At 49.7% G+C, this 20,565-nt stretch overlaps 1 protein-coding gene across 4 annotated transcripts in view; it reads right to left on the bottom strand.

The window, feature by feature from the left end:
- SBF2 (SET binding factor 2) overlaps positions 1-20,565 on the bottom strand; it is a 2,983,421-nt gene that overhangs the window by 66,773 nt on the left and 2,896,083 nt on the right. For all 4 annotated transcript variants that reach the window (XM_069623660.1, XM_069623661.1, XM_069623662.1 and 1 more), the window contains one exon: positions 954-1,041. In XM_069623660.1, the coding sequence (XP_069479761.1) occupies positions 954-1,041 (88 nt within the window). The remainder of the gene's footprint in view (positions 1-953; positions 1,042-20,565) is intronic.

Below are 20,565 nucleotides of genomic sequence, written 5' to 3'. Positions count from 1 at the left end.
CAAAGCCTGGCAGGATAGTGAACCAAGCCTGACTAAGAGACATTATAAATCTGAGAAGGGGGTCTGGAACCCATATAATGGTAAAAGTCAAGACATCATTGAGACTATTGAAGGAGAGCCCAAGAATGGTCTGGGGAAGGGAGGTCTTTCTCCCACCTTTGTTGAACTGTAAAGAACGGCCTGAGAAGGTCTGGGGCAGGGAGGCATTTCCCCCATCTTTGTTGAACTGTAAAGAACGGCCTGAGAAGGTCTGGGGCAGGGAGGCATTTCCCCCACCTTTGTTGAACTGTAAAGAATCGCCTTAGATGGTCTGGAGAAGGGAGGCTCCCTACTCCCGTGTATAGAACTTTACAGAAAGGCCTTGTGAAGGCCAGGAGAAGGAGGACATTCTCCCATCATTTACAAACGGCCTAAACCATCTAGAAGGAGGGAGCCATCCTTCTGGAGTCAGGGTGAAGTCCATTATATAGTTTTCTTTTGAAGAGTCAGGGAAAGAAATAGGTTTTTGGGACACAGGACATAACTATTTTTATTTTGACTGACGTCCTGATGTCATTCTTAGTTTATTTGAGGCAGGTTATTTTAGGCAGGGAAACCCCTCTTCATTATAGAGACAGATAGGGTTCTTCCTTATTTTTCTGTTAAATAAAAGTTTATGCCAACATGCACGACACCATTGTGTCCCACGTCTACTTCTGCACCCTTACAGAGCCCATTCTATGTTTAAGTAAAATGCCCTGTGTCTACAAGAAAATAGGGCTGCCCTGCTGGCATGACATGGCGGCACTGGCAGAAATGAAAATTATGGAAATGTCTTTGAGAATGAAACACAAAGAAAAGAACACATGGTCCAATCAATATAGACCATTCAATCATTACATCGTTTTTGAAGCTCACCTTCTATAAAGTCAACCAGCATCAGTTAATTATGAGGCTTAATAAAGACATATTACCTGGTGTTTTGTAACATCCAGTGCAAACCAGCGAGGTTTCCAGCCTTTCAACAATGCACCTCTCTTGTAAAGTAATCCTTCATAAGACCTGCAAGACAGATTAATGCACAATGCACAGCTCAGTGTATGGTAAATGTTGGAGAATTTTGCAACGTGTAGATAAAATCACCCACAAGAACATCTCAAAAGTCGAACCCGCACATCGTGAATAAATGTTCCAACACCCTTACTACTCACTCTTGCAAACCATCATTAACCGCCCCTCTCACCCATCCACTCCAAAAGCCTAGCCAGGGGGACCCGAATATTTGCTAAACATACCCAGATCGCAGACCTGCTTGGTTCCACAGAGGTCTGAATTTATAAACAAGCTGTTGTGTATATATTGTGTATTCTTTGGGGAAAGCATAAAAAGGTCCTTTCCAATAGGTGATCTCCTATAATGATCCTTTTTACAACAAGACTACTGACCTCACAATGGCCTCAATGTTGACCCAAGGAAGCCAACCATTCACACATGTCAAGCTGATGCCTCCTCCCCCACCTTCAGTCACAGAACTTGATAAATATATTAATTGGGAGGAGGGGTGAAAAGGGTATACCTCATGACAAACCATTGCCTTATATTATGCTTCCCCACACATCAACATCCCTCCTCTTTCACCCTCTTTTATATTAACATGCCTAATAAGCACTAACATATGAATTGTACTCTGGTTTATAGAACAATCCAATGGGCATTAATGCAAGAAGATATGTGCACCTGCAATGTTATAGGTTTGTGTGCATGTACACTTTATATTCAATTCTCCTCAATGTTTTCTGCTAGCTCATTAGGGCCTCTCGCCTATGGACCAGTACCCTGCACTTTATTGCTCCTCCCTGGTCAACCACATCTTCAAACTTTCCTCTTTTTGAATGCATATGTAGGGTTTTAAGCCAAAGATTGGATAAATGCTGGATAGTGGTTTTCTTTATAGTATGATGGGCAATGGTTTTATCTTTCAGCACTTGTATTCATTTCATTTGTAAAGCGTGCATACAACCCGTAGGCTTTTAATTGTCGTTCAAAAGTAATAGGACTACACAAAGAAAAGTGACTGGTTGAGTGAACGTCTCATTCCTGCAGCTCTTCTCCTGGTAGCAAAGCAATGCATCTGCTGCTTAGCAACCGCACATAACCTAAAAGACAGCTCTTTCAAAAATGTATGAACATCCCCAAAAAAAGAAGCTGCGTTTCTATAGCATAAGACCGTGGCTACTAAAAGTGGTGCTCCGCGGAGACAATTTATCCTGCGAAATGGCCATTTCAAAATAAAGCGACTTGTTCTCCCTATAGCCACCACCACTGCAATACAGTAGTGTGAAATAACAGAACAGGCAACGTTTACTTTGAAAAGTTGTGCTACCACAGTGCTTTGACTGTGGAACCACAGACAAGAAAAAAATGGGGATAAAAAAAGCTTTAGGAGCCTTACATGTTTTTGTAATAATGTGAAACATGTTTATTATTTATATATTAGTGTTGCATACGGTCTCGTTTTAATGCAAATGTTTGTCCCAACAAATAGTCAAGTCATAATTCAAGGACTCTGTAGCATCGAAGGCAAACCGAAGTGAAACTCCTAGATAATGTTAAGACAGATGCAGCAGTTCACCTAAATACATAGAACGTCTATGACAAACCAACCTGTGCACAAGCTTAAGCAGGATTATGACCCGAGAGAAAACAGACTAATATGGTTGAAATATACTCAAGGTTAGAAAGCAGAGATTCCAAGATGGCTGCGGAACGCAAGAACCATGAAGAGGGAGCTCTCGCCCCGGCGCCAACATAGCATTAAAGAAAAAGCAGTACGCACCTGCTCCCTGGGTAGCGAAACCGACTGAACGAGGACGGGGAGCCACATGTGGCATGCCTGGGGGTCCTCAGTGTGCAGAGAGTGGCAGATCCAGTGGTGGAGTGTGGCAGTGAGGGTCGGGGGGCCCTGTGATCACCCCTGAGGGAGTCGCAGCATCGGGCGGTGCGGCCTCTGTTCCCCCCACACCGTTTGGGGCAGAGCAACTGGGCATTTGGAGCTCCATCCTCCTGCCCGGTCCCCCGAGCAGGCTGAGTCAGCACGGGGGACGGTGCGCAGCCGGAGCAGAGGACCCGCAAGGGAAAGCTCTCAACGGCAAGACTGGGGCTGGGAAGGGAGGAGCACCCCGGGCGAGGAGCGGGTCAGTGGAACTTCTGCAGAACAGGCATGGATACAACCACCTACAAGCATCAAGGTGGATTTGTCCCTGGGGTGGAGGTGAGTGCTGACGGTCTCGGAACGCCCCCATGGAGAAGTGTGGGGAGGCAGTCGGAGGCTTTCCATGCAGAGCAGGCGCCACCACAAGGGCAGGCACACCGTGAAGTCACCAGAAGGAGTGGGCCCTGGAGTCTGGTCCCCGGTGTGCAAGGGGCTATGGGGAGCCAGCGCTGGCGGACACACCATTCTACCGCTCTCACCACCACAATCAACGGCTTGATGCTGGGAGGCCCATGGGTCAAATCACAGACCCGGGTCCTGAAGGAGACCATTTCCACGGCGGGAGCCTCAGGATTTGAGCGTGGTGGTTCCCCTTTGCATTTTTGGACCCTGCTAGATGAAAGGAGTGAAGCGGACTGGACTGGGGGGTTGCTAACGAGCACAGGCCAATAGAAGGGGGCGAGTGTGTCTGTGGAGAGAGCCCACGGAGTGAGGGGGAGGTCACTGGTGGAGAAGAGGCACTGAGGCACAGTTTGGTGAGAAGGGGATCGGTCCCACCCGGAGAGCACCCAAGGGAGCAGTGGAAACCTGAGAGGAGGAAGGGGCGCCGTCCTGTGGATCGGCTAGCAGGAAGAAAGATCCAAGGGGCCTCCTGGAGCAGCAGCTACTGATGTCGAGACACAAAAATAAAGAATCCAAGGAGGTGACCCCAATTCCCAAACTCGTGAAGAAAGCAACCTGCAGAAACTCTGGCAGAAGGAAGGGGAGGCAGGCACGCCGGCGGAGCAGGGGTCCTCAAGGAGAGAGGAGCCTGGCGCACCACCATCCCAGATGGCAGAGCAGGTGGTGACCAAAGAAGTACACCAGCAATGCTTTCAAGAATTCAGTGAAAGAAATACCAAGACCCTCCAATCCCAATTCAGCTTGATCAGAACGGAGCTGGCTCAGTCATTACAGGAGGTAAAAGGAGTCATCGCAGAATTGGGGGAGAGGACCGTCGGGCCGAAAATGGCATCCAGGAGCACGTGGAGGACATGTGCAAGGTACATGGTCCAGTGGAGCAGCTAGCGAGGGTCACTCAGAACTTAGTGATCCAGAGCGAGGACCATGTGAATCGCTCAAGATGATCCAATAAAAGAGCTACCGGACGGAGTGGAGGAGTGGGACCTGCGAGAAACAGTGCACAGGTCTTTGCAGACCTTTTAGATCTGGAGACCTGCGGGGAGGTACCTTTGGATCAGATCCATTGCGTGGGTCCTACGAGGGGGAGACAGGCACCAAACTGAGGGACATGGTTGCGCCACTTCAGCAGTATGGACAACAAGAGAAAATGTTGCTCGCCGCCAGGAAGGCAGGCCCTATAAAGGACAACGGCATGGAAATAAAACTATTTCAGGATCTGGCGCAATCCACGTTGGTGAAACAGAGAATGATGGGATGGTTGTCAAGGCTCTGGTATGGGCGCAAGTGAAATACAAATGGAACTTCCCCTTTGGCTTACTGTTTACATGGGACAGTCGACAGCATCATCACCACATGTGAGGAAGGGCTTTGGATCATGAACTCGGAGGAAGAGTGGGCTCCACAACAAGACCAGAGGCCAAGTCGAGAGTCTGCCAAGAGGAAGCTGTGAGAATAGAGGAAGGTCCCCGAGACAGGCCACAAGAAGAGGCCCCCCCCCGAGAGGCTCGGTGAAATTGGCGACAAAGAAAGGCGCCCCAGAGAGAGAGCGCAAGAGCACCCTAGTTTGGGCCCCCTGTCTTCACGGAAGGGGTTAAGCATGCTGACGAGATGGGTGTCACCATCCTAGGCGGGTGGGGGGGAGGTGGCAGTAGTGAGGGGTAAGTGCCAGGGAGGCAGAGGCCTGAGATGTTTTGTCGCATTGGAAGTTTGTTTAGTTCATGGGTCCTAGTAGATCCGCACAGTTGTTATCCGGATGGTTAGCGAGACTGTTGCATGGGTGGGGAATATGAGGGTTGAGTCTGACTGGAGATTGTTGGGGAGGGAAGGGGGGAGTCAGGAGTCAGGTGGAGAGGTGGGGGTAGTTGAGGGGAGATAAAGGGAGGGGGAACAGCAGGACACAAATGAAGAGATACACCAGGATGGTCATGGGGGATAATCACGTGTTTCGGCTAAACTCCCCCGTCAAAAGGAAGAAAGTTGAGTATTTCCTTGGACGGGAGAGGCCTGAGAAAGTGACACTACAAGAGACCCACATACGCAAGAGGGACAAGCATAAATAGAGATCAAAGGGCCATCGGCTCAAATGGTTTAGGCACCGGGGTGCCCAGGACCACATTGAGGTCCCACACCGTGTCCAGTTTCTTGATAGATGTATGTAGTCTAGTCAGGCCCGCTAAGTGCAGCATGTGTCTCCTTGCACCCCCGAGTGTGCGAGGTGCGCCGAGATGGACAGCACGTTGTCCAACGTACAAGTCAAAGGGTCTGCCCAGTGACAGAACCAGGTCCACTTGCTTTTGTACTGGCTCCAAGGGCTAACTTCTGCACGGAGGGGTGGATGACTATGCCCCCCTGCTGAGCAAGTAGGTGTGCTGGGCCCAGCGGGAGGTGTACAGGGGCCTGGTCTGACAGGCTGAGCAGCTCAGAGAACCAGGGTTGTGCTGGCCACCATATGGCTATCAGGATGATGGATGATACGGAGGTGCCTCAACTCCCTGATCTTGCAGATGACGCTGTGCACCAGGGGAGTGGAGGGAAAAGTGTAAGCAGTCATGTTGTTCCACAGGATCTGCATTGCGTCGCCCAGTGATCCCCTGCCTTGCCCCCGCCATGAGGCAAACTGGGGACATCTCCTGTTGGCACTGGTGGCGAAGAGGTCCACCTGCAGGTGACCCCATCTGTTGAAGATCATCTGAAGGACCTGCTCATTCAACTGCCATTTGTAGTTGTCCCTGCCCAGCCTGCTGAGCCTGTCCACCTCTAGGATGGATTCCCCTGGGAGTGGACTGCTGAAAGGAGTAGGTTGTTCACCAGAACCCACTGCTAAATGTCGACCACCAGTCTGCAGAGGGGTGGGGACACAGTGCCACCCTGCTTGTTGATGTAATACATGCAGGTGGAGCTGTCTGTCTGAATGAGAGTCGCCCTGCAAGTGCTAATAGCTATAAAGGCTTTGAGAGTAAGCCAAATAGCTATCATCTCGAACCAGTTGATGTGCGCCAGCTACTCCTGCCTGGACCACACTCCATGGATGCTGTGACTGTCCAGGGTAGCCCCTCATCCCTCTAGGGATGAGTCTGTGGTAATGGTGACCTGAGGTGTCAGTTGCTGGAAGCTGCCTATCTGCAGGTTGTTGTCCGTACCCCACCAGATCAGATCCCTGAAGAGCTGTTGTGGTGTGCTGACCCGCTCCGCGTGTGAACCCTTCTGCTGGTTCCAGGAGGCTGAGAAATGTAGCTGCAGCTGCCTCATTTTGAGCCTCATATGTAGCACTGCAAGAAGACATGCTGCCTTAACTCCCAATAGGTATTGGTACCACTACGCCAAGGTCACTGCTCTGCTGAGAAAATGCCCTGTGACCCTCTTGATGGCCATAATCTTGTCCTCCGAGGGGAAGGCCCTCTCGGAGCTCGTGTCCCAGATAAGTCCCAGGAAGGCGAGGCTCTGCCTGGGCACCAAATGTGACTTCAATTTGATATAAAATCCCAGGTCGTCTAGTGTATCCATGAGGGCGGATGCTCTATGCCGGACTGCCCCCGGAGATCTTGCTCTGACTAGCCAGTCGTCTAGATATGGGTAAATATGATGGCCTTGCGTCATGAGTAGGGCTGCCACTGTGTTCATTAGCCTTGTAAAGACCCTGGGGGCCGAATTGAGTCCAAAGTGTAGAACCCTGTATTGAAAGTGAAAACCCATGATCCTGAACCTCAGGAAGGACTAATTGGGGTTCCGAAAAAGGGACGTGCAGGTAGGCATCCTTCAGATCCAAATAGCACATCCAGTCTCCCGCACACACTGTCTCTGCTATGAAGGCTGGGGTAACCATCTTGAACTTTTGGAGGGGAAGGGTAAGATTCAAGGTGGAAAGGTCTAACACAATTCTCAGGCCAACCTGGTTCTTTTTGTGTATGGCAAACATTTGTGAATAGAAGCCCAAGCCCTGCTGTAAGGCTGGGACTTCCTCCATGGCCTAGCTCGCTACAAGCAAGTGTATTTCTGCCAACAGAGTTGCTGTACCAATCTGTGGGAGGAGGAGGAGGAGGCATATGAAGCCGGAAGCCCCTGGATACTACTGAGAGGATTTATGGGTCCGTGAACCTTGTCCACCAGCGGTGTGTGTGAAAGGCAAGCCTGCCCCCCCACCGGAGACTTGTGGATCCGGATGGGCCTGTCACAATGTCTTCCCCTCTGAGGCTGTGCTGGCTAGGGGATCTGTCCGGTTGCCTGGACCGTTTCTCCTGAAAGTCTCTGAAGCCTCCGAAGGACTGCTGTTGTCCAAGCGCTGGTGTGTTTGGCTGTATGTATTAGGAGTGGACTTGGTGAGGATCGATAACGATTTAGCTGTCTGTCATCTATTCTCTTTCTTATCGAGTTCCTCGTCCGTTGTCGAATGGAACAACCCCACCCCCTCGAAAGGCAGGTCTAGTATGCTTTCCCGCACATCTGGGTTGAATTTTGTCACCTTTAGCCAAGCCATCGTTCTCATGTCGGTGGCAATGCAAATGGCCCGACCTGAAGTGTTAATGTGGGCCACCGTGGTCTCCATTATGTCTTGTGCCACGATTCTGGCCTCAGCCAGTCCAGCCTTGAAACAAGCCTGACTGTGGGTAGAGAGCTCAGGGAGGAAATCTGCGATCTCGCGCCATAGCTTCTGGTTGACAGCCGCCAACATGGCATCTGCGTTGGCCTGGTGCAGGTGTAGAGTGGCGTTGGAATACATTTTCTTCCCGTACGCCTCCAAGATCTTTTCCTCCTTGCCCAGAAGTGCCGAGGCCAAAGTTGACGAAGAAGATTGTGGTTTGGAGTACAGTGATGCTGCCGCTATCACCAAGGAATGTGGTTGTGGGTGTGCCGACAATAAGAGGGGGTCCCCTTCCATTTGTCTGTATTTAGTGTTGAAAGCCTATTGGTAGGCTGGGTAGAGTGTGGCTTGAGCCACTCTTTTTTGGCAAGTGCTACCATGTCCTTCTGAAGTGGGATTCCCGTTCTAGCAGTAGGGTGTAGGGTCAGAACTTCAGCCAGTACCCCCGCCCCTGGTTGTTCCACCTGTGGCTGCGAGATTCCTAGGTACTCAGCCAGGCCCACAAGCCATTTGTGAAAAGCCTTGGCTGACGATGGAGTGTCAGGATCCTCCTCCTCTTCTGCGTCCACTGATGTGTCCTGTGGGACCGGGTGAGCGGAGGAGTGCTGGGCGCAGGCAGCTGTGGCGTGCTGAGTATCAGCGCCAGAGGCTGCGGAGGTGGGAGAGCCGGGGCTGCTGTGACTGGGACAGGCATGGTAACCGGGACTGCCATGACTGTTACCGGCATGGGAGCCAGGGGATGAGCTGGAGCCAGGGGCAGTGTGGCCGTGGGTGCTAGCGGTTATACGAGAAAGAGCATGTCCATGATCACGTCCCTGAAGATGGTACCCATCTGTGGAGATATCATGAGTGCAAGGAACTTCTTGAAGAACCTGGCTTCACAGGCCAGAGGAGTGCCTGATGGTACAGGCATAAGGGCCGGGCCCTGAGGCTGCTGTGTCCTGGTTGTTGCCTGTTTCACCGTATAGGGCAAAGTATACCTGCCATGAGAAGTGGATGGATAGGGTGTGGACCAAGTGACAGGAGTTGACCAATCCCACCTGGAAGCTCTTTCCCCTGCCTGGTGAACCGCCATTTTGTCTGGGCCGGCAGCCATTTTGTTTTGCTCTGTGTCGTGGAACTTGCCGAGCTGGGCCGAGTTCCACCAGTACGCTGATCGGTAGTGGTTGAGGCCTACCCTGCACCTCAGGACAGGGCCTGATAGGCGGAGTGCCATTGGCATTGCTGCCGGCAGTGCTGCGTGCAGGCGCCTCCTCAGACATGGGTCCGGTGTTAGGGCGTAGCCCCTTGGGTTGGGACCCAGTAATAGAGCCTTGCAGCCCTTCAGTGGTAGCAATGCTAGAATCTTGCGAACCCTTGGCCTGGGTCAGCCTCAGTGTTGTTGCTGGTCTTAGAACCTGTCAGGTCCCTCCCACTTGGGCGCTTCCTTGGGGAGGAGTCACTCTTGCGGGGTGCGCAGGAGAATAAGGCACCTAACTTGGGCCTGGTCTTCTGCTTCACAAACGCTTTGAGGTCCTCTGGAGGTGATCTTCCGAAAAGCTCTCTCCACCTGGCTAGTCGGTTCTTAAGCACGTGCGGAGTCAAGGCGTTGTACGCAGTACAGCCGTACCAGCCGTGGTCTGGGCCAAGGCAGAGGGCGTGGGGGTTGGACGTTGGGAAGGAACCCTTGCAGACTGGACACCTGCTGAAGCCTGCTGTCGTCGACATGCGACGAGGAGGAGTGTGGTGCCAGAGGACAAAGCAGTACCTGATATGAAAAAAGAAAAAAGAAGACAAGAATACTTCTCCGGGGAATGGTACGTGGGATTACTAGGCCAGAGGCCTAACCCAGGAGTGCTGGTGAAAGCCAATAGTCTAGTTTTGTGTTAAACATTGCAGCAGCGATTAACACTATATTCTCTTGTGACAGATAAGGTTGAATCTGCCAGAATGTGTTACATAGGCACAGTAGGAGCTGAAGTATGTAATGTGTTGTTTGAAAGGTAGATGGGGTTCAAAATAAATCTCTAGGTTTTTACATGTTCTGAGTTCTGAATCATGTGTCCATCAATAACAAATGCATTATATGTGGGCCAAGTTTTTTCAGCCTAGTGTCGGTGCCCAGTATCAGAATCTCTGCCTTTTCATCGTTTAGGGCAAGTGAGTTTCTGGCCATCCATATTTCGATGGCCCCGAAAACTTAATTTACCCTTGCTAGGTCTTCTGAATGTATTCCTGACAGTTCCGGGACAATCTGGGTGTCGTCCGCATAATTTGCAAACCTGACACCCAGCCGTCCAAAAGGTCACACAGTGGTCTGGAGTACACATTGTACAACAGAGGTGACAAAGCACAAACAAAGAGGTGATGGCTGTAAGGTTTAGAATGAATCTTAACCTCTGGCATTGCTCTGGGCAACCCTCCAGACCATCATTCTTCGCCTGGCAAGCCATTTCAGAAGGGGAAAGACCATATGCAAATCAGGCTTGGTCCTACCCCAAAAGGGGCAGTCCAGCCCGAACTGCTAGATCACATCCCTTCTCCACGAGACCACAAGCATCCCCAAACATGTTTCGGCCTTGTTGGGCCTCAACAGTGAGGAGTAGCTTGGGTCTCTAGGCCCAGCAGGCACGTGACCCACGTCTGGGTCTACCCGTCCCACTCAGGGTGACAAAGCAAAAACAAGGAGGTGATGGCTGGAAGGTTTAGAATTAATCTTAACCTCTGGCATTGCTCAGGGCAACCCTCCAGACCATCGTTCTTCACCTGCCAAGCCATTACAGAAGGGGCAAGACCATATGCAAATCAGGCTTGTTCCCACCCCAAAAACGTTTTACTAAAGTCACTACAAGTGGGACAGGTATGCCCATACGTGGGTCCCGAGTCTGCCAGGCCTAGAGACCCAAGCTGCTCCTCACCGATGACGCCTAACAAGGCTGAAACATGTCTGGGGATGCTTGTGGTCTCGTGCAGAAGGGATGTGACCTAGCAGTTCGGGCTGGACTGCCCCTTTCGGATAGGACCAAGCCTGATTTGCATATGGTTTTCCCCCTTCTGTAATGGCTTGGCAGGCTGAACAACGATGGTCTGGAGGGTTTCCCAGAGCTGTGCCCATGGTTATGATTTATTCAAAACCTTCCAGCCATCACCTTTTTGTTTTGCAACAGAGGTGACAGACATGATACCTGTGGGACACCTGAGCTTAGTGGAATCTGTTGTGATTGAAAATCATCCCTGGCTGCTCTTGCCATCTTTGGTCCAAGGAAGGATTTAAACCAGTTTGCAGCTAGTATTGAGCATTTACCAATATTAATCAACCTGTCTGCCACCATCTCGTGGTCCACCAAATCAAAAGGGCCGGACAGGTCGAGTAATAACAACAATGCCAACCCACCCTTACCGATAATTTGGGCTATATTCAACTTCAAGTCGAGTAGTACGGTCTCTGTACCGTGCTTTATACAAAAGACAGATTGTCCATTGGCCAAAATTCCCTATCGCTCAATGAAGTTCTGGTACTGGTTGCAAGCTACTTTATCAATAACTTTCAAAAGGTAAGGGACATTTGTTATTGGGCTATAACTGGCGGGGTTTTTGGGATCGAGGTTGTCCTGTTTTAGCAAGGGGGTAGCCACGCCTCCTTGAGACACTCTGAGAAACCCTTCGTGAAAAGATCGATTGATAAAAGCCGTGACCCAAGGGACAAAAGAAGGCAGAAATTGTTTAAACAGTGTCGCAGGAAAGGTATCTCCTTTTCAGGATGTAGGTTACATTGTGCGTACTGTATCTAGGATCTCAATGTCTGAGACTTTTTTAAAGGTAAAACAATCATCGGGGTTTAATTCTACCTTGGGAGCAGAAGTTACGACTTCGGGTTCCACCATGTCCTTAAGACAGTCTGCGATACATGCACAGTTCTGATCTGAGTCACAGACCCCCTCGTGCACGTTTTGACATCCGTGGGTATCAACAACAACACGTGAATCCTTATTGGATCCTTTTAACTCCTGTAAAATTGTAAATAACTCTCGCAAGTTAGATTTAGCTCCCTTAATCCTTTCATCTAGTTTAATCTCCTTTGCCTTAAAGATGGCGGTTTTATAACATTTGGCAGCTGTTTTGTAAATCTCAAGAGTGGAATCACATGGATTCTTCCTCCAGCTCAGCTCAGCACTCCTCTTAACCTTTCTAGTGGCTAGGACCTAAGTAGAGAACCACTGTTTTATATTTCTTTCTTTCTTTTACTTTTAGCGTAGTGGCGCCAAGGCTTCGAAGGCTTTATTGGTGATGGAGCGAAACTGGTTGATAAGGGACTCTAATGGTATGTTTTCTTCAAGGGAACTTAGTTGGGGGATAACAATCGCCTCATAAGTAACTTTCCAGATATTTCTAAAAAGAAATGATTTCGCCCCAGCGTTGTTATTTTTCATTTGAATATTCGAAAAGAACAAGTTATTCTCTTACCTGGTAACGTTCTTTCGATAGGATGGTACTATTGGAACGTATTCCATATCTATGACAGTAATCACCACAGCTATACTGCTTCGGAAAATCTTTTGGCGTCTGTGTCATGCGTCGATGATGTCGATACGCTGTCCTCGAGGGCCTCCGTCGAGCCGACGTCACCGGATGTTATAAGTAGGACGCATGACGCCCGTAGCCTCAGTTGTAGTTTTTTTCCCCAGAACATGTGGCACCAAACCACTGCCAGTATGACCATAGAAAGCCTTGCGGAAAAGGTAAGCTCCAATCGCATAAGAAATTCTGTAGCGGGGCAGGTAGGGAGGGAGCGATATGGAATACGTCGTCGGACCATCCCATCGAAAGAACGTTACCAGGTAAGAGGTTAACTTGTTCTTCGAGGGGATTGGGTCCTCCGACGTATTCCATATCTATGACAGACTCCCAAAGCAGTACCAACGTACGGAGGAGGGAAAAGAATTTAGAATATAGAAATTTAGAATGCACAATCAAATTGCAGAGTAAAGGACCACCTTGCCAAAGGACAGATCCTGCCCACGGATAGAATTGAGGGAGTAGTGACATACAAAAGTATGGACTGAAGCCCAAGTGGCTGCATCACAGATGTTACGAATAGGAACGCCCCTCTGCAGGGCAGTAGAGGCAGCCATACCCCTAATAGAATGGGCCCGTAAGCCTACCGGAGGGTCCTTACCGCCAAGCAGTAACATTCAGAAATTGCCAAGATAATCCATCTAGACAAAGTCTGCTTAGTCACAGCTTGTCCCAACCGCCTTCCAGCGTAACCAATAAAGAGCTGATCGTCCACTCTGACCCGGACATGCCAGAAATGTAGAAACTTAAAGCTCTCCTAGGATCCAACCTATGGAGCCTCTCCTCTTCCTTGCCAGGATGTGGAGGAGGATAAAATGCCAGAAGAATAACCTTCTGGCTCAAATGAAATTCCGACACCAGAAACGAAGGAAGAACTCCAAGGACAACCCTGTCCTTATAAAACACAGTGAAGGGTGGCTTAACTGAAAGTGCCTGCAACTCACTCACTCTGCAAGCAGAAGTGACCGCAACTAAAAACACAGTTTTAAGGGTTAACAGCCTCAAAGGACAAGAATGTAAAGGCTCAAATGGAGCACCCATAAGGAATTTCAGAACAAGGTTCAAATGCCAACCAGGCACCTGGAAAGGTGCCGGCGGAAACACATTAGTGAGTCCTTTGAGAAACTGAGAAAATAAAAGAAATTTTAAAATAAGCACACTCCTCAGACGAGCGCTTAAATATAGACAGCGCCGCCAGGTAACCTTTAACAGTACCCACTTGCAGGCCCCTGTGGGCCAACGAAAGCAAAAAAGACAACTACAGAAATGTCACATGAAAAAGGATCCACATTCTTAACCCTGCACCAGTCGCAGAACTTCCACCACAGAAGGTCCTGGGCGACCGAGGGCGGCACCTGAACGGGATCCGACATCCTGCCAGAGGACTGCGACCACTGCATCTTGAGGGCCCACTGCAGAGATCTCATTCACAACCTGGCCTCCGGCACCAGAAGAATGCAGGATGCCATGAGGCCGAGCAACCTCAAGAACTCAAACGCCGGGAGACTGAGCGTGTTGAAACTTGTGCACCATCTGCTGAATGTGATGAGCCCTCACCTGGGGAGGAAAACACTTCCCCAGGGAATTGTCGAGCACTGCTCCGATGTACTGGAGCCGCTGGGTTGGCGTCAAATGGGACTTCTTTAAGTTGAGGGGGAAGCCCAGCTTGTGAAGGGAGTTGCAGGTGACGGATAGATGATCCAGGACTTGCTCGGGAGAGCTCACCCTGATCAACCACAGGCAGGGGTAGACGTGAATCCCCCCTTTCCTGAGATACGCTGCCACCACCACCATGAGCTTGGTGAATACCCTCGGGGCGGAGGTCAATCCGAACGGCAGGATCCAAAACAGAAAGTGCGAGTCGCCGACCGCGAACCGCAGGTACTTCTTGTGCTTTGGATGGATCGGCACATGAAAATAAGCATCCTTGAGGTCGAGAGGCACCAACCAGTCCTGAAGTTGAAGGGCCTGGAGGACTTGAGAAAGAGTAAGCATTTTGAACTTGTCCTTCCTGAGGAGCTTGTTCAAACCGCGCAAGTCCATGATGGGTTTCAATCCCCTGTCTTTCCTTGAAATCAAAAAATAAGGGGAATACCATCCCTTGTTCCTCTCCGCTACAGGCACCAGTTCTATGGCGCCTTTCTCCAGCAGGGATTGAATTTCCTATGCAAGGAGCAGATCCAGACTCTTCACAGAGAGATTCCCTGGTGGATTGTCGTGAGGCCTCTGCCGGAAAGGAAAACAGTAGCCGTGGGCTGTGATCTCCAGAACCCACACATCTGAAGTAATGGCACGCCACTCTACAAGATGCTGCACCAGCCTTCCCCCAACCGGCGAACCATGGGACATGGCCTCATGACTGAGCTGAAGCGGCTGCGGCAGTGCAAGAGGGCAAAGAGGCAACTACCCGAGTGGCCTTGGCACCTCAAGTACCCTGTTTTCCATCTCTGGCACTCCTACGGTGGCCCCTTTGACTTGCAGCTCCTTTCGATTTACTAAAGGATGAGTAATATCGAAAGGAACCTCCCCTCCATTGCTGTACCCTAGGACGAAAAGGCAGAGGTTGGCGAACTGCAGCGCTCAATGACTTCGCTGAGGCTTTGGAGGTCTGCAACCTCTCAAGGCTCTCATCAGCCTTGCTGCCAAAAAGATGTTCACCATCAAAGGACATGTTGAGGAGCCGGGGCTGCACATCAGGAGCAAACCCCGACTTCCGCAACCACGCAAACCTGCGTATTACGGTGCTCGACGCCATGGACCGGCTTACACAATCTGCCGTGTCCAAACCTGACTGAACGGCCTCACACATGGCATCCTTGCCATCCTGTACAATAGCAAGAAAACCATCCCGTTCCTCCCCTTCGGGAATATGTTCACTGTCAAGGAAATACAGTTCCACACAGTGTGCGTGAAACGTGACAAGGCACACACGGAGTTGGCTGACTGTAAAGTCATACCCCCTGAAGAAAACACTTTCTTCGCCCAGCCATCAAAATGCTTGTCGTCCCTATCAGGAGGGATGGTAGGGTACGATGCCTGCTTTGCTGGGGCCATGGGCGCCTGCACCACCAAACTCTCCGGAGTGGGGTGCGTGGTCAAGTAGCAGGGGTCACTACTGACGGGACAGTATTTTCACAGCAAAGACTTACTCACTGCCGGGAGACTCTCCGGAGCAGTCCAAGCTGTAGCCACCCTTCTTTGCAAAGCCATATGGAATGGCAGTACCGGGTCAGTTGGAGGACCTTGGTCGAGTATGTCCGTCAGTCATCCTGCAGAAAATCCACAGGTGGCGCAGACCACCCCAAGTATTCTGTGACCCTTGACATAAGGTGCCGGTATGAGGACTCGCCATGGGGGCCAGGCTCAGGCTGACAGAACTCCACCTGAGAGGTGTCCAGACCACTGGCGTCGTGCAGTGACTGACGCAGGTCTTCAATCTGGCTGTGACCAGACAAAATCTTGTCAGGCACCTCCTCAGGCACCAAACCTTCCTCAGATCCCTCATCCCCCTCAGAAATAAAATCCAGAGGTCTGAAAGAGGGCACAGAAAAAGGGACAAAGACATTCAAAGACAGGCCATAGCCTTTCTGGGGGGTTCCACCGTGCCACGGGAAACCTCCGACAAAGCAGCCTCGAAAGGGTCGACGTCGAGCGAGGCGCCGACACCTTTGACGGCATCGACACAGGCCTTGGAGGCGGAGCCTCGAGAGAGTCCCTCGATGACCTCGGCGCCGCAGGCGTCAATGTCTTCCTCAAAGACTTCAAAGGCTCACGCGGTCTCGAGGGCGTCGAGGACTGGGACCTGGAACTGGCATGTCTACAGCGACCATCCTTGTCCGTCCGGGACCTCGAAGGCGCCCGGTGGTCACGACGACTGCTTGAGCCCGAAGGCGTATGAGCAGTCTCTCTAGCACGGTCATGGCGGCGTCCTTCGACGGCGCAGACGGACCGGGGCCCTGCGATTGAAAAATTGCCATAATCTCCTTTCGGAAGGAATCCCATTCCTCAGGAGTGGAATGCTTGTTGGGACAAGCAACCCGCCGACGGGCGGAATCCTCGGATGAGGACGGGGAAGGCGACCTGTGACAGCGCTTCCGTGAGTGCCTCGAAGAGGCAGAGGAATGGCGAGACCGACTCCTGGACCGAGACCCCCCGGACTCACGACGACGATGCGGAGAGTCGCCCCTCGAATCATCTGTCGAAAGTCCAGTGGATCGCGATTTCTGGGACTTGGCCACCTTACCCAACGACAGCTTCTTCTTACACTCCCGCAAGGACTTCGGTGTAAGCGACTGGCAGTCGACACAGTCATCTGTATCGTGGTCCTCCCCGAAGCACCAGAGGCAAGCGTTGTGCGTGTCGGTCAACAACATCTTGGACCCGCACACCTGACTCTTATTAAAACCCGACTGCGGGGTGGAAGAAGCCCAAGACATAATTTCAATACACAAACAAACAAGTTCGAAGAACCAAAAGAACAGGATTCAGTAGAACCGAGGCGCGCCGAGATCTCCAAAGCGAACACGTTCGCAGAAAAAACAGAACTGAGGCTACGGGCGTCGTGCATCCTACTTATAACATCCGGTGACGTCGGCTCAACGGAGGCCCTCGAGGACAGCGTATTGACGTCATCAACGCAGGACGCAGACGCCGAAAGATTTTCCGAAGCAGCACAGCTGTGGTGATTACTGTCATAGATACGGAATACGTCGAAGTACCCGATCCCCTCGAAAGTTGGATACCAAATGTCAGGAAAGAGTGATAAAACCATATACATTGTTGGACATTGATTGGGGTAATAACTTGCATTTTTATTAAAATCCAATCAAGAATATTTCCACCACAATGCGTGACTGTATTGACCTGCTGTTTAGTCCTAGGCTTTCCAGGAAGTTCAACAATGTTACAGCAACATGATCTGATTGATCATGTGCCCATAGATGAAAATCACCTAAGACTATAAGTGGAGAGTTAGGTGGTATACTAGATCCCAAAAAAGCCAATAGTTGCTCTTCAAAACTGGGGGATCACTATTGGAGGGTGATAAAGTATGAACATATTAAGGGTGGTCGAGGGATTTAATCCCATTTTCACCAGCATGGCTTCACATGAGTCCAACGTTGGAGAGTCGGATGTGAAGATATTAAAATGATCTTCGAAGATTATTGCAACACCCCCTCCTCTCTGGCCTATACGATCAGTATGCAAAATCCTATACCCAGACGATGTGGCAATTTGTGTGGAATGTATACTTGCTTTCTACAACCAGGACTTCCTTATAATAGCCAGATCACCTTGCATATATAATCTGACAATTCTGTGGCATGGCATACAAATGAGCATGTATTCTGCAAAACCGTTTTTAATATAAAAAACCGAGTCACCTAATAGTGAGGGATTCTCCGATACGAACACCCAGTCTCTTATTTGTTATATTGGTTATTTTATCTACTTTTGTCAGTGTTTTTGAGCTGTTGACTGGACTATTATTGGGTTGGTGTGTTGCTACTACCGGAGTGTGAGGTTGGGTCATTACATTCTGAATCAGAGTTTCTTCAGAAGCACGTTCATCTACAGCCCACTCTAATCCTGTCTTTTTATTTACTTGGCTTTTAGTAATCAATTCTATGCGAGACATCACAAAGAGCTAAATAAAAATCTCAAAAAGCAAAGTTTAAACTTGTAGTTCTCAAGAACGGTACGAAGGCTTCAGCTCCCTAGTCAGCTCAAGAAAGCTTTTTACAAAATGTAGCACACTTTAAAATTCTTAGCAGTAAAAACGGATGCGGCATGGCACAATTAATCATGAAAAGTCAAATCTAAACAGTTTTTCTTTAAAAAAGTCATTTAAATGTCTAAAACACAGTATAATGTTAAAATTGCAAATTAAAAATACAGATGAGCAGCTCTTAATGGTAATGGCGATGGGTACTCGGTCTAGATGCTGACAAGGCATTCGATCGTGTTGAGTGGTTCTTTTTATTTCATACAATGGAGGTCATGGGGTTCTGGTCGAGATTTGTGCTGCTTGTCCGGGCCAATTATCAAATCGCCTATACTGCAGCTGGCCATTATATGGCCATCTCTCTCAGGGGATTAAGGTATCTCAGGGAACTAAGCAGGGAGGCCCGCTGTCCCCGATTTTGTATGCGTTGCACCTGCAGCCAGTGCTGGCACGAATCCGCGCTGAGAGAGACATCAGGGAAATCCTATTCAGAACCGAAAAGCATAAAGTGGTGGCATTCGGCGATGATATGATTCTCACAATCACAGACCCAGATAGATCACTGCCGGTATTAACCACAGAACTGTGGGAATTCGGCTCTGTAGCAGGCTTAAAAATGAACACTGATACATCAGTATTGATGGTTTTAGCAGGGGGGCATTAAAATCAGGTGCAAATTCAGCATATCCCTATATAAGGGCGAACAAGGGCCTCCGATATCTGGGGGTACATATCACCAACTCGCTGGACTCTATGTACCAGGCCAATTACCCCCCCTCTAATGGAAAAGATTAAGCAGCGGCTGGGCAAACGAGGGTCCCTATCAATATACTGGATCGGGAGGATAAATGTTATTAAAATGGTAATCCGCCCCAAGGTACTATATTACTTCCAAGCCCTATCACTTTCGGTTCCGCAGAAATTCTTCAAGGCTTTGCATAAGATGGTAGGGACCTTCAACTGGAATGGGAGGAACCCAAGGTTAGCCTGGTAAACACTAGTGGCGCCCACTCGTAGAGGTGGGATGGGGACCCCAAATGTTAACCTCTAGTATAAAGCAGCTCAGGTATGGGTAATACGGGCAGTGGTTCACAGGGAACCAGGATAAGGTATGGCAGAGGATGGACAGGGCTGTAGTGGGTAGGCCCATGGACAAAGTGCTGTGGTGCCCGAAGGCGGACAGACTGAGCAACATGTATCAAAGTAAAATCACTGCTCTGGGAAATTTTGGGATTCTTTAGTGCGACAGGTAGGCTTGACGACTTTTCTGTCCCTGTTTACGCCTCTTTTCCACAAACCCCAGTTTCAGCAGGGGGTGGGTGAACAAAGGGCCTTTGCACGATGGGAGGATGCGGGTTGTCAGAAACTGCGAGATATGGTGGAGGGCCAGGAGGTCAGAACGTTCCAGCAATGTAAACAACACTTTGGGCTGGAGGAGGGGGAAAGATTTAGGCACTCCCAATTAAGGTACTGTCTAATGGCCCCGGTGAACAAGCAAGCTGTGACTAGGGAGCTCACTCCCTTTGAGAAATATGTGACGACCAATTCAGGAGACCGTCCGATGTGCAGCTCTCTACAGACTATTTACAGACCCTTCCGACGAAGACTCAAAGAAAGGCATACGTGATTCTTAGTATAGCAGCACAACTGTTGGTGGACTTGTTTCTGTTGTATTACCCCAAAAAACTCAATAAACACACACTAAAAAAAAAGATTATAAAGCAATTTTCAAAGCCATTATTATTTGAAATACTTCCACATCGTTATCGAGCAAAGGCTATCTATAGGAAGAGCACATTGTGGGTTGTTATTCAGATTAGAACTATGTTAATGTCCACGCACAGTGAGTGAGTAGATAACTCTGAGAATACTGCCTGAAACAATATAGACCATGGGTGAATAATTTCATCAGAACCTGTAATCACCATCATTTTAGGGCTAACAGGGCTTCACTGGAATTGAGAAATGTTTCCCAAGTTCTGGTGCGCCCAGCTTTTGTTAAGCCCTGGATGAACGGGAGCCTTCGCCTCTTGTCCCACACTAAAATGATGCTCGCCAGTCATTCCACCATCACAGACAAAAGTGTACAGTAGACAACACATAGTCATCCCAGTATGTACACACCAGGTGCCAACCCATTGGGAACCAGAGTAGAAACAGTAGAAGCACTGCTGTCTGCTATTGTAAACAAAGCAGAAGGTAGTCATTTGTCTGTGTCTTCCAGTTTGGGTCTTAGAGAAGGCATAGAGAAAGAATTAAATTTCTGTCTACTTCAAATCGCAATGACGCGAGGGCAGCAGCTTAAATAGCATCTATGGAGAGCAGTATTGAACT

The sequence above is a fragment of the Ambystoma mexicanum genome, chromosome 11 (assembly GCF_040938575.1).
Source record: "Ambystoma mexicanum isolate Mex_15411 chromosome 11, UKY_AmexF1_1, whole genome shotgun sequence".
Taxonomy (NCBI): Eukaryota; Metazoa; Chordata; class Amphibia; order Caudata; family Ambystomatidae; genus Ambystoma; species Ambystoma mexicanum.
This window is presented reverse-complemented; position numbering and strand designations above follow the sequence as displayed.